The sequence below is a fragment of the Aulonocara stuartgranti genome (assembly GCF_965226115.1).
Source record: "Aulonocara stuartgranti genome assembly, chromosome: 8".
NCBI lineage: Eukaryota > Metazoa > Chordata > Actinopteri > Cichliformes > Cichlidae > Aulonocara > Aulonocara stuartgranti.
The window spans coordinates 31,646,185-31,660,198 of record NC_138959.1 but is presented as its reverse complement, the minus strand read 5'-3'; the positions used below and the strand labels follow the sequence as shown (position 1 = coordinate 31,660,198).

At 45.1% G+C, this 14,014-nt stretch overlaps 1 protein-coding gene across 9 annotated transcripts in view; it reads right to left on the bottom strand.

The window, feature by feature from the left end:
* Positions 1-198: 198 nt before the first annotated feature.
* ccdc57 (coiled-coil domain containing 57) overlaps positions 199-14,014 on the bottom strand; it is a 23,338-nt gene continuing 9,522 nt past the window's right edge. For 8 of the 9 annotated variants that reach the window (XM_082545426.1, XM_082545425.1, XM_082545429.1 and 5 more), the window contains 9 exons: positions 13,538-13,630; positions 7,235-7,433; positions 6,753-6,905; positions 6,443-6,522; positions 6,111-6,333; positions 5,195-5,295; positions 4,789-4,920; positions 4,405-4,507; positions 199-2,850 (listed from right to left, as the gene is read on the bottom strand). In XM_082545426.1, the coding sequence (XP_082401552.1) occupies positions 2,645-2,850; positions 4,405-4,507; positions 4,789-4,920; positions 5,195-5,295; positions 6,111-6,333; positions 6,443-6,522; positions 6,753-6,905; positions 7,235-7,433; positions 13,538-13,630 (1,290 nt within the window). In that variant the 3' untranslated portion in view covers positions 199-2,644. The remainder of the gene's footprint in view (positions 2,851-4,404; positions 4,508-4,788; positions 4,921-5,194; positions 5,296-6,110; positions 6,334-6,442; positions 6,523-6,752; positions 6,906-7,234; positions 7,434-13,537; positions 13,631-14,014) is intronic. The other variant, XM_082545422.1, reaches the window with a different exon arrangement.

Here is a 14,014-nt window from a genome sequence, read left to right as displayed (position 1 = left end):
GGATGACAGGCGAAGCTGGCCAATCACGGAGCGAGGATGTGAGGCTTCGTCCAATCGCTGCAGACCTGCAGCCACTGTTGAGATAGGGTGATTAAAGGGCGGGACCCAACTGTGACGTAGCCAGGAGAGCTCGCGTGACTTGTCAGGGTTACTGGAGTTCACGGTTCAGTCGCATGATGGTGTAAGGAGCTGCTGACCTCCAGCTCCACCTATGGTCAGTACTCATCAGCTCCATCCAGCTCATCGGGACTTTGGCTCCTCAGCTGAGGTGAAGTGTCCTGTAATGGACCACAACAATCACACTCATCTACACAAAGCACACAGCTCACCAAAGCAGCCACACCGTGACCTGTGTGTCCCACCTGGAGCCTCAGAAGCCAGGGCAGGTCTCACACTGGAGCGTGTGCTTCGGTCCCTGCTGATCCAGTCTGCTTGCCAAATATCCTCAGGCAAGATTTACTCACACATCCATCGGAGTGTGTGAATGTGAGAAAAAACAGAAGAAAGTGCTTGTGTGAGTGTGTGACTGCTATATAAAAATAGGTGCATTCACCACGATGTAGGTCTGTGGATGGATGATAGCTCAGGTACAGCTCGTGTTGTCTGAAATAACTTCATGTCATACCCCACAGTAAAGCCTGTCTGTGGATCCTCAGGGCTGCATGACAAAGTGCCCTTGGGCAAAACGCTCAAGCTGAATCTGCATCCATGTGAGTGCTGCAGGCAGTGAGCGTGATACAAAGCACTCAGAGTTCAGGTGTGTCTCGCTGTCACCCAGCATTCACCTGTGTGTCCCTATACCAGTGCTGCCACACATGATGTCCTGATGATGGTTCACTTTGTGTCGAAACACTTTGTGCACGCCCACACTTGTATTTCACAGATCAGCGTTTCCCAGGTTTTCCACAGATACTACGATAATATAATGAAAGTGAAGGGGACAGTCCCAAACAACACACAGTGGGTCAGTGTACAAAATTAGCAGTGTGTATCACCTGTTTGGTATCTGGGAATATCAGGAATAAAAGGACGGACTGACAAAGGTTTACTGAGAGGTGAGAGGAAATGTGGCAGGGTGACAGCTGATATCATATGGAGCATATGAAATATGGTCTCCAGCACTTATAAAATCTCTATTCCAGGGGAGAAATGCACTTCCTGTTTCTCCACAACAACATGTAACAGGAGTGGGTTTCTGAACCTGAGGAGAAACAGCAGCAGCTGCTCGTGTTTCAGAAAGAAGCTGCCTGTAGATTTGATCATGTGTCTGTTAAACCATGACGACAGAGTGTTTAGAGTTCACCAAAGCAAGTTGCTTTATTTACATGCAAACCTGTCAGTGATTGTTTCTGTCGCAGACACACCACTGTCTGCTCTGATTCACACCCACAGTGTACGCTGATGACCCAGCTGATCTCTGTGGTAAAGCAGATACTTTCTCGGGGATGAAGCATGTTTTGAAGCTGCTCGCGTGGAAGCCACCGTGGTCTGCTGCAACAGTGTTTGTGTGCGACTGTCCTCGTGTGCACAGAGACGGATGAACACCAGAGAGAATTACACACGACAGGACAAAACCTGAAACCTCCCACTAGAAGGACATGAAGATGTACTGAAGGACAACAAGACTGGAACAATGATGGGGACACATTTTAACTTTATAAAGGATTTATTCACGAGTACGTGATTTATGTTGGAGTTCTAACCCACTGATCAGTGTTACTTCCTCATGCTCCTCAGGTTGGTTCTTCGTCTTTCTGTGGATTCTGTTAGTTCACTTTTGTGACTCTAGTTTAGCTTCAGGTTTATTAGTTTCCTCCACGTGTCTCCATGTGTCTTTACCTTTTTGTCCATGGTTCGTCCGTCTTTGTGTCTGTGTCAGTGTTACGTTTCCTGTTTTATTTTGACAGTCCCTTACTGTGACTCTGTCCAGCTGTGTCCCCTGTGGTGTCCACTCTGCCTCGTCCCCTCGTGTGTGTTTAAGGCCTCGTGCTGTATGCTCCTGTGTGTTCTGTGTCTCTGTAGTTTCTTCAGTTATTGGATCTGACAGAGTGTGTGAGAGCGCAGCAATAAAGGTGTAACGCTCCTTAAAATCATGAATATTCCTCCCTGAAACTCTCACGTGGGTTCAACACGTTTGATTTCTGTTCAGGTTTTTGCTGGTCAGGGTTTGTTTTCTCCTTCTGCTGCGGTGCATATGTGCATGAAAACAATCACATCTTATTCAGTAACCTGTTTGTTGTATAGCTTCATTGTCGGTCAGTCATAGTTGTCCTGTTGTGTTATTCAGTTCTGCTTCCTGCTCAGTTTGATGGACTGTGTGGTTCAGCTCCAGTTTCAGGTTTTTGGTCCCTTGAGTGTTTCTTATCCGTCCTGTCTCTGTCTCGATTGTCTCTGTCCTGCAGTGTTTTTGTCTTTGTGTTCATGTTTACTGTGAGTGTTCTTGTGTTTGTGGCCTGTTTCCTCCTTTGCTGGTGTGTGTTTGCTGTTGTTTTCTGTCTGATTGTCTTCATTACATCCATCAGAGTCTCGTTCCCTTCCTTGTCCCACTCTTCTCTCTTTTTTGTGTTGTCCGTGATGCTCGTGTGTTACTCCCAGTGTGCCAGCTGCTGGGAGCTCTGGTCTGGGCTTTTCCTCAACATCCATCTCAGTCTTTAACATTGTAGTTTCTGATCTTGCTGATCCTGGCAGGGACTGCAGGTCTGTTGGTCTTGGTAGTGCTTGGCAGTGTTTTAGACTGGCTCCTGCTTTGCTGGACCTCAGTCTGGGGCTGGCTGGGAATCACACCACTACCATGCACCATCATCTGGACTCCAGAGCCACCAGACTGTCTGCTCCTGAGCCCACGTTCACCTTTTGGAGAGACAAAAGAAGTTGACTTACAACTGTTTCATTTGTTGAATTCAGATCCAAAAACACACTAACAGCAGCACAGGTCACTGCGATTCGCTGCAGTGACGTGTCGGTGCAGGTTGGTCCAGTGCAGCCTATTAATGCGTGCCATGTCTATGATCTATAAACTGTTCAAAGACATCATAACTCCCACGAGTTTCAACCAGCTGTTCATTACCTGGTTTGGTTACAGATGCTACAAGTGTATTTATGACATGTGTGCTCAGCTCAGCTAAAGTGATGCTTCCCATATATATATGTACCACATAATGCCTAAAATGAATAAAAGGATTCTGTTGCTGATTTTTATGCAGTTCTGTTGACAAACAACAACAACAGTACAAAGTTCAACCTCTCCCTGACTCGTGCTGCCATTCCCACCAGTCTGACGCCCTCCACCATCATTCCCATCCCCAAAACGACGTGAGACCTCACGTCTGTACTCACGAAGCACATCCCCATGACAGTGACACCAAAGGCAGACATTCATCATCATCACTGAAATGAGCTGTCAGGGCTGAACAGAAGGAAATAAACGGTAAGTGGACGCGTTCTTATTTAGCACTGTTCTGCTGTAACTGAGCACTCAGTGCTTTCTGCAATCTCATCCATCCACACAAGCACTTTAAGCACTTTCTATCTAACATTCACGGAGTAACTTGGGCCCAGCCTGTTGCCCAACCATATTTCACATGAAGACTGGAGACGACCTGCTGGATGGACAAGAAGATTTGTGGCTGTGGTCCGAGTTAGAGATGGTCTGTAGCTCGATGTGTCTGTACCTTCCTGTTCATCATGACCTCCTCTACCTGCTGAACCACCCAGAAACATTGGCTCAAATAAGTTTATTATGTCTATTTTTTTATGTTTAAGGACAACAGATGGAAATTAGCCTTTGGCTATAATCTGGCATGTTTACATTCATGTAATTGTTTTGTTTTTTTTACATTTATGTTCATTAACATGCACTGTCCTAAATAAATAAATAATTAAATAAGTCATCAGTCTCAGAGTTCACTGTTGGATGTCGGTAAAGACAGAAGATAGACTCACGTTTCTCCCACAGTGGAACTGTACACAAGAAAGCAGCACTGTTGCTTTAACAGCTATCACAGACATCTCTAACTCATCCTTTATCAACACATCATTCAAACTTTGTGCTTTGTTTTTCTGGTTTCACAATTATTGACTGCTATGATGCCAATCACTGCAAGTCAGCTTTATCTGGTTGGGAAATTGTTCCCTGGAGCGCTGACAGAGACCAGGCCACACGTTGAGCAACAGCTGATCTGTCGCTGACTCACACTGGGAGCAGAGTTTGTTTTATTCCAGTAACATAGAGTAACTGTACTTATGATCACAAACTAGATACAAAATGAGATGAAATGAATGTTTGTGATGCTGGCTGTGAACTTGTTTTGTCTTCTGCTACAAACTGACACTCAGTGCTCTGACTACACTACAGTGATGTGCAAAGACTGCGAGTACAGCGCATCGTGGGGAGGATGTGGATACCTTCTGAGTCCGTAAGTCCACGATCCAGAGTGTCCCACAGCATCGTTAATGAGCACAGCGATTCATGCGACACAGTCCTGGACAAGTGCAGCTGTGAGCGTGTCTAAAGAAGAAGAAGAGTTATTTTACACTACGGCTGTGCGAATCACAGATTTACTCTTCTGATGTTTACTACTTCATTAATATATACACACAAATGTGTACTTGCATTTACAGTATGCAGCATTTTTCTAGTGTTACTGAACCCACACATTTAACCACAGGCCATTTAGGAACACCACTCAACATAACAAGCATGTTGGAGGAGAACACAGCCATCCAGGCAGGGAGTGAACAGGCCAGCTGGGCTTGGCAGTGCATTAATGCATTCTTCAAGGCTCTCACCTCAGACGTGTCTCTGGGTTTGAGCCCATGGCAAGTGTTTGCAGTCCCTTTGAAGAAAGCCTGGCTCTTTGTTGGTGGGATGTGCTGTTCAGCAGCAGCAGAAGCTCTCTGCATCAGTGCATATTGCAGCTCCTGATGGCACAAACACACCAACACTGTATCCGGTGCAGCACAGACACGGACGTGTTCTTATTAAAGTAAAGCACATACTTTCCCCTCAAGTAAAAACGTCAGATTTTTAATTTGAACACATTTGCACAAAGTGCCGCCTGCACTCATGTGTCAGTGTGATACTGAGGGATGGAGACCACGGCATTTGTATCCATTTCAAATGACATCTACAACAAAGTAACACATTCAAACCTCTGTAAACCTGCTGGAGAAGAGGACGAGGACGAGCAGATACCTGAGTGGTGAGCTGGTACTGCAGCTGTTCCACAGCAGAAAGGCGGCCATGGTGGTCTCCTAGTTTCTCTGTGGGGGTGTCCTTCTCCAGCCCCCCCGGTGCTGTTGGACACAGAGATATTTAAGGACTGCTTCATTTTTCATGAGTCTGTCTGTAAACACCACAGAATATATCATCCACCTGTGGAAACAAACACCACACATGCATGCTAATAATAGTCCATACGCGTAGAGTCTGAATCACTTTTCTTGTAACTTTTCCCACTGCAGCCCCACACAGTACTGCTGTGTCTGAATCCATCCAGTAATAAAACGTTCTCATGCAGTCGCTGCAGAACATTTGATATACGTGTGACTCCACAATCCTGGAACTCTAAATGCTTTTGCTGTCGTTTGCTGTCTCCTCAAAAAGGCCCTGAGTCGCTGTTTTACATTCCTAAAAGGAGGAAACAGCAGGAAAGCCCACGTCAGTGCCAACAGGAACTGAATAAAAGAAGGCTAACTGGTCAGGTGGAGTGATGTCAGACTGATCTGAGATGATGACGATCAGGTACGTGCTGTTCCTAACTGTGTGATTTCACCTGCAGTATCTGAACTCACAGGTGCTGGAATCACATTCCTTCTCTAAAGGAAACTTCATTATGTCCTTTATTACCTCCTTTAGCATACAATTAACCGGAGCATTCTTTACAACAGGAGAGTAAATAATCCCCACAATTCATAGCGGCACACCATCCGACTATTCTTAAGAGGAAAAGTGTGACTGTGCAGGTCCAGTTTGATTTTGTACTGCCAGCGTCTCAGTTTGTCCTTAAATTCATTTATGCTTCCAGTAAACTGGGCTGGGCTGCAGCCTCCCAGCACAGCCACCCTGCTGTGCTGTACCGGGGTGTGCAGTGACGGGTGTGTAACTCTACCCTGCCGTCCGTCGGCGGCGATCTGGGCACGGAGGCGGTTGCCCAGCGCTATCAGCTGCTGTTTCTCTCTGCTCAAACGGGCGATGCAGGACGCTGCCTGCTTCAGCCTGACGCGAAGGAGCTGGGGGTCATTTTTAGCAGGATGGACGCTCTTAAACACGCCACACATCAGAGCTGGTTTCACATACTTGCTGTCTCCTTGGAGCTGCTGCACCAGTGTCCTCTGAAAAGATGATGATGAAACCATTTTGTGCTTTCTAACAGTGATAGGTAGGGTTAAGCAGATCAGTGGCTCCACCTCCACTGACAGATCAATAAACCTCCTGTAGTACCTGCTGTGTGATGTCATTGGAAGCTGACTCCACACGTGTCACAGCGGGGCACCTGCCACGTTCATCCAGACACGAACCACCTGAGGACCCACGGCACAAATATGATGCAGTGATATGAGGGAGACAATGTGACCAACAAACGTCAAAGATACAGGTTTCAGTGACTGTGGAAGATGAACATGTTCAACAGCCACAAACACCTCTGCTGCTTAACGCCTTATGTTCCTCTCTATCATCTACTTACAGTGTTTGTGTTAGCTAACGTAATGTTTTGGGGTTATATGGAGGAAATTAACAGTATGAATAATACCAGCTTGATTTTCAGGCTGTGATCTGCCTGGATTGATGTGTTGTGGGTCCTCCATGGCTGAAGCCAGGCCTGACAGTCCTGTGACACCTCCTCGCTGCTCCTCGAGGTGCTTACCTGACAGGTGCACCTCCTGCTCCAGAGGCTGACGGGAGTCTGAGTCCAGTTTTACAGAGAAGGAGAAGGAGTGTTAAAGTTTAGCTTAACACTCAGATTATCCAAAGCTATTATTTTATACATTAAAATGAAAAACAGAAAACAAGTTCATGATAATTCTAAGCTTTTCTTTCTTACATGCGATGAGCAGAGTGTCTGTGGCTGTAAGTTCAACAAAAGCATGTTTAACAGAAGAATCAGCAGCAGTGATGTGGGTCACTGGGTCAAATCTATCTTAGCATGTGGAGCCCACTGAAAGGGTTTGCGTGTATAGTTTGTCACAGTGATGCAGAAACTCATCAAGGTTTGTATACAGAGCCAGACAGCACCTGCTGTGTTGCCTTTGGAGGCTGAAGATTCCTGATACGGAGGTTGCACTGGTGCCTCAGCATTAGGTAAGACTAGGAGATGGCCGAGACCTTCCATGTCCTTTCTCATCTGGGTAACCACAGCACGCAGGGCGCTGTTCTGCTCCTGTAGACGCCGGATCTCCACCGATGCCAGAGAATCCACCTTTGGAGTGAGACCCTGTGGATTTAGATGGTTTTATGTCGTGTAAGTGATGTTTCACAGGAAGAAGAACAGGAATTGGAAATTTGCATTATTGTGTGTTGAATGTTCAGATCAAAAATACACAAAACGATGAGACTGCAGGGACACCAACAACACAACAATAACTATAAATCTGCTTCCATCAGTACTGAACAGGACTATGCAGAGCTCTGTGCCGCTCTCAGACATGTGCATCACTGTACAGCTTTTTAACCATAATTATGCAAATTTATGGGTAACAAAATTACAAATGTTTTGAGCAAAGTGTATATTTATCCTAAATGTACCTGTAATACCTACAGCATGTTCTAATCACTCTAATAGGATATTATGGTCGACAGTATCGAACGCTGCACTGAGGTCTAGCAGGACAAGCACAGAGATGAGTCCACTGTCAGAGGCCATAAGAAGATCATTTGTAACCTTCACTAAAGCTGTTTCTGTGCTGTGATGAGCTCTGAAACCTGACTGAAACTCTTCAAATAAACCTCTGCAGATGATCTGTTAGCTGTTTGACAACTACTCTTTCAAGGAAGTTTGATATGAAAGGAAGGTTGGAGATTGGCCTGTAATTAGCTAAGACTGCTGGGTCTAGAAGATCCTCAGTCATCAGTGATGTACAGGACAGTAAATTACTGCCACCTTGTGGCCACAACAGAAATGAGCATCTGTGAAAGTCAACCCAGTACAGTGATTCTGACAGATGTCCCACTTTAATAATCACATGCACCCTCAGACGGTGTATTCAAACCCAGGACCTTCTTGCTGTGAGGTTAATCACTGCACCACCGTGCAGCCCTTCTATTAGCTTCTTGTATTCATCTGAAAGTCCCATCATCATAATGAGCCAGCATGTTGTAGGCAATGAGAGCACGGCAGAAATCAATAGCAAAACTACCGCTATCCAAGCCGAGCCACCGGTGTGGCTGAAACCCAGGGATCCAGCTCACCGGAGGCGGTCTCAGCGCTCCTGAAAGAGGTGTTTTGGCTTGACAGGGAAGTCCGCGTGGAAAGATTTCATCGTAGTCTGACTCAACGGAGACACGGGGATACCCCACAAGTTATCATTGCTAAATCAAACAGCAAAGGAGATGCCGTGGACATCCTCAGGAGTGTGCGCAGAGGTAAACTACTCTTCAACGGAAACCCAATCGCCATATTCCCCGACTACACGGCAGGGTGGCGAAAGTCAGGGCAGCTTTCACTGCGTGAGGAAGATACTCCACGATAGACTGGGAGTCCACATCCTGTACCCTGCCAGATTTCCTGTCTCTTACAACAACATTGAAAAAGAGTTTGTGGATGCTGCCAAAGCCATGGATTATGTCAAGGAAAACATACTTTCTCCAGCAGGTGGTGAACTATGATGGTCTTATCTCCTGGACCAAGGTGGAAGGTAACTCGGAGTTCTTTACTTCAGTAAGCTACATCACAGAGCTTAGTTGCAAGTTGTGCAGGCCTGAGTTCCAATATTGTTCTAGCAGACAGCACTGAGACCTGTTGGTTGCACTGAGACTGCTCGCAGCAATTCTCCCCGAACTTCAGTTCATCATTTCATATGAAGTCATAAGTTATAATGTCAAAGGCCTCCACAGCCCCGTTAAAAGAGGTAACACTAGGTCAGCTACAAAGTTTCAATTGTCACATATGTCTGTGAAGGTTCTCAGTCATCCAGGTCATCGTAGTCAAAGGAGCTTGCAAAGAAAAGCGTCTGGACTTCTTTAAGTTGCTTGAAGACATTTCACCTCTCATCCGAGAAGCTTCTTCAGTTCTAAGGTCAAATGGTGGAGAGTCCCAGATATAAACCTAGTGGGAGTTTCCCCCCACAGAGGGACAAAAGGACCCCCTGATGATCCTCTAATCGCCTGAGCCAAGGTGTGAAACTGGGTGTGGGTCCCAATCAGCCAGAGTTTCGGGTGTGTTCATTGTGAAACCTGGCCCCACCTTATCATGCGAATTCCTGAGGTCAGATGGTCCAGGATGTGAGTGGGCGTTAAGGCGTCTGGGAAGGGATCTCAAAACTGGATTATAGATGGCAGAGAGTTGGTGTCGTAAACCACCGCCTCTGTTCAAAGATGGTCGCTCACAGTGGACATAGATGGATTCTTTCACTCCTCTTTCAAACCATCTGTCCTCTCTGTCCAAAATGTGAACACTGGCATCCTCGAAAGAGTGACCTTTGACCTTTAGATGCAGATGGACTGCTGAGTCTTGTCCTGTGGAGGTGGCTCTTCTGTGTTGTGCCATGCGCTTGTGAAGTGGCTGTTTGGTCTCTCCAATGTAGAGGTCTGAGGTCACATAGCTTTTTTACAGGAGACACATTTATCTGATGTTGAGCATGACAAGCTAAAAAGGTCGTGGGCACAACAAGTGTTTTATTCATCTCACAAATCTGGCAGGAAAAGAGGGGTGGCTATCCTAAAGACCCAGATGGAAGGTACATTATGGTCAATGGCTCCATCGATGGAGTATTGGTTTCTCTCTTCAATATTTATGCCCCTAATGAGGATGAGCCAAAGTTCATACAATTTTTAATGTTCTGGTATTTTACTGCTTGGAGTGATTTTGACTGTGTCTTGTCACCTTACATGGACAAACAACCAAGCTCTAAAAGTCATGTGTCTCACATGAGTAAAGCTCTAAAACACTTAACAACTGAACTGGGACCAACTGATGTTTGGAGAAATAGGTTTCCTAGAGTCAGAGGTTATACTTCTTACTGGCATAGACATGCATCCTATTCCAGGATAGATTTATTTTTTACCTCCAAAACAGAAGAACATAGAATTAACAATATTGGAATTTTACCAATTACACTATCTGACCATGCACCGCTATCACTCTCATGGGACTTAGGATTGACACCAAAACTAAAACTTTGGCCTCACTCCTAAATGATAGCGAGTTTTGTGAGTTCATACATCCATCCATTCACTTCCACTTATCCTTTTCAGGGTCGCTGGAGCCTATCCCAGCTGTCATAGGGCGAGAGGTGGGGTACAACCTGGACAGGTCGCCAGTCTGTCGCAGGGCCAACACACAGAGACAGACAACCATTCACACCTAGTGGCAATTTGAATTATCCAATTAACCTATCCCCACAAGCTGCATGTCTTTGGACGGTGGGAGGAAGCCGGAGTACCCGGAGGGAACCCACGCAAACACGGGGAGAACATGCAAACTCCACACAGAAAGACCCCGGCCTGATGTTGGAATTGAACTCAGGACCTTCTTGCTGTGCGGCAACAGTGCTAACCACTGTGCCACCGTGCTGCCTGAGTGAGTTCATACATACTGAATTAAATATTTACTTAGAATTGAATACAACTCCGGAGATATCGCCCTTAACTCTATCAGATTGCACCAAGGCATACATTAGAGGTTGCATAATATCATTTGCAAGTGCCAGAAAAAAAAAGGGAGGCCAGGTGGTGTGAATTGGAGGCCAAAATAAGGCACCTCGAGCAATAACACACAAAAACCACAGACAGCCGACTAGCTGTCCGATCTGAAAGTGCTGCGTAGTGAGATTAATAGTTTAATTAACAATAAAATTGAGGGCAATTTAAGATACATTAAACAAAAGTATTAGGAACAAGGTAGTAGGGCTGGTAGAGTGCTGGCAATAAGACTCAGGAAACAGCAATTCTGTAATATGGTCCAAAAGCTGAGATCGAATCAAACCCTAATTACTAAACCAAACCAAATTGGCAAGTTGCTTTGCCAATTTTTTCAAGTCATTATATAAAAATTCAGATACATGCAAGGATGACAGTACACTGTCTGATTTCTTAGAAAAGATCAATCTAAGAACACTGCTGGAATCGGTAGCAAAAGAGTTAGATGAACCAATTCAGGAACAAGACATTTTACAGGTGATTTCAAACCTTAAAACTAAAACAAGTCCTGGCCTGATGGTTTTATTAATGATAAAGACTTTAAGGAAAAAGTCGCCCCCTTATTACTAAAAGCTTACCCCTGCGCTCTGCGCAGAAGGAAATTGGGTTAAGGCTGCTGACCTTTGCAAGCACCATCTTACCCTTTCGACCATACATACCTGTACATGACACAAACATCACACGGGGTAGACAGGTCAGAGAGGTATAACTATGGAAAATGCACCACATGAGGAAAGACGAGGAGAAAAAAGAACTCCGCCCAGACTGAGCTGGGAAAAACCACCTCAGCACGTGGCTAAACACTGAGAAGACAATATGATCATTGGAATCCCTGCTTTTCTCTAACATTTCACTTAAGATGTGCATATGGGGGAATGGACAAGGGTCACACTAAAGATTTGGCGTAGAATCAAACAAACATTTGGTCCAAAAGAAATTTTAATTGTATCAAGCCTTTCCAACCTGCAGGGTTTTTGTCCTATTATGGAAGACCCTGGCTTCAGAGCATGGTCAAATAACGGGCTTCATAAACTTTGTCATGTTGTGAGGAATGAGCACCTGAGTTCAACAGCTGAGAGGTCAGTTTCTACAGAGCCCCTCTGATGACATGGTCCAAAAAATAAATAAATTGTGGCCACAAAATACTATTTCGTGGGCACGAAATGCTAATTTGTGGGCACGAAACACTTGACCGATAACCGTGATCCTTCCCAGGCCCTTGCAGTTGGTTGACAATAAAATCTATCCCAGCGTCCAGGTGGTACTTACGTCTGTAAAGCAACTGGGCTTGCAGTATCCTGTTTTAACGTCTCTCCGTAATAATGGTTCCTTGCATTGCAGGCTTTTCAAAATGTATTTGTAGCTCATTCCCAGCCTAAAATAAAAGTCAATCATACCGTCTCTGCCCACGGTGTGTAGGTTTAGCCTACTCTCATGCTTATGTCTCTACGCAGCTGTCCAGGATTGTATCAATATGATGTGCGCACGTTATCTATTTTGTTGCCACAAATGCAGAATTCGTTGCCACGTTTTACCCAATTCGTGCCCACAAATGAGCATTTCGTGCGCACGTTATACTATTTCGAGTGCACGAAGTAGTATTTTGTGGCCACAATTTATTTATTTTTTGGACCATGTCATCAGAGGGGCTCCAGAAGTTTCAGCTTCCTTCTTCTGACTTTTTTTTAGATTTTTGCAGCTAAGAAGTTTTTTGACAAAACATAAAGAATGGAAGCAAGTTTGGAGCCCTCACCCATCGAGGAAATATCTCTAAAAATATTTCACAGTAATTCCTCCCCAAAATTGATTAGTAATTTCTATCATGCATTTATGAGTTTTAATACAAGTGCAACTTTGTATATTAAGGCCAGGCGGGAAGCTGAGCTTGGCACTCAAATCTCAGAGGAGACTTGGGAAGAAGAGTTCAGTGAGGCCCATCTGGTGACTAATTCTGGGCTGTGGAGAGAATTTAAAGGGAAGGTGGTCATGAGATATTTTAGACCGCCCAGAGATCGTTGCTAAAATGAACCAACTCCTGACACTTGTTGGCGAAATTGTGGTACTCACTTAGGAACCCATTCACACATATTCACACACATGGTCATGTCCATTGGCTCCGTTTGGAAGGACATATTTAAAGCTCTCAATAGTTTCCCAACAACCGTTAACAAAAGACCAACAGTTAGCCATGTTAGGGGTACTACCAAATGGTTTTACAGGAAACAATAAAGAGTATCTCTTGAGAATCTTGCTTACAGCAGCACTAAAGTGTATCATCATTAAATGGTTAAATCTTGATTGATAAAATAAGAGAGATTTATCAGATGGAGGGAATAACACATGCTCTGCAGATGCAGAGAGGATTGTTCAGTGATGACCCATACATGCTTATTGTTTCAATAATCCAGCAGAGGTTCACTCTGTTCATTTATTGCTACTAAGATTGCCACGTCTTATTAATATTATTTGAAGTTTTTTTTAATTTAACTTCTACATTGCTGCCCTGTTCCTGTATCTGTTCAACTTGTGAACATTGACAAGTATAAGTTGCAAGGTTGTAAATTATAATAGAAAATGGGTTTTAAAAAAAGCTGAATGACAGCAGGAGCTCTGTTCCAGCACGCTTTGGCTGAGCAGCCAAGCCGTAGACTGATATTAGTGTGTGGTTAAACATGTGCTCACCTGTACAGCCTGATCTTGCTCCCTGCTAGTGGACTGGAGCAAGACGGTCAGATCATGCAGCTGCTGCTCTCTCTCCATCAGCTCAGCTTTAGCCTGACACATGAAAACTGTGTTACATTCATAAAACATCCTGGGCTTTGAAACCAGCAGCTCTCCTCTGTCAGTGTGCTGAAACTGAAACAGGTCACTGTTGAGGGGGGGTGGGGGCCACCCGAGCCTGCTGCCATTACCAGCAGGTTTGCTGTGTCTCCCAGCACATCAGCATGGAGGAGATTCGGGAGATGGACAGTTACTCTAGGAGAGCTGAAGGGCTGTAGCAGGTCCTGAACCCCTCAGCAGGTCTGCTTCTGCACAGGAATGGGATGACTGGCACTAGCCATAGAATACCAGTATTGGCAGATCCACCCTGTGTTTTTCACAGATGAAAGAAGCTTCACCCTGACCACAGGTCACACGTGAAAGAAGCTGTGGAGAGCG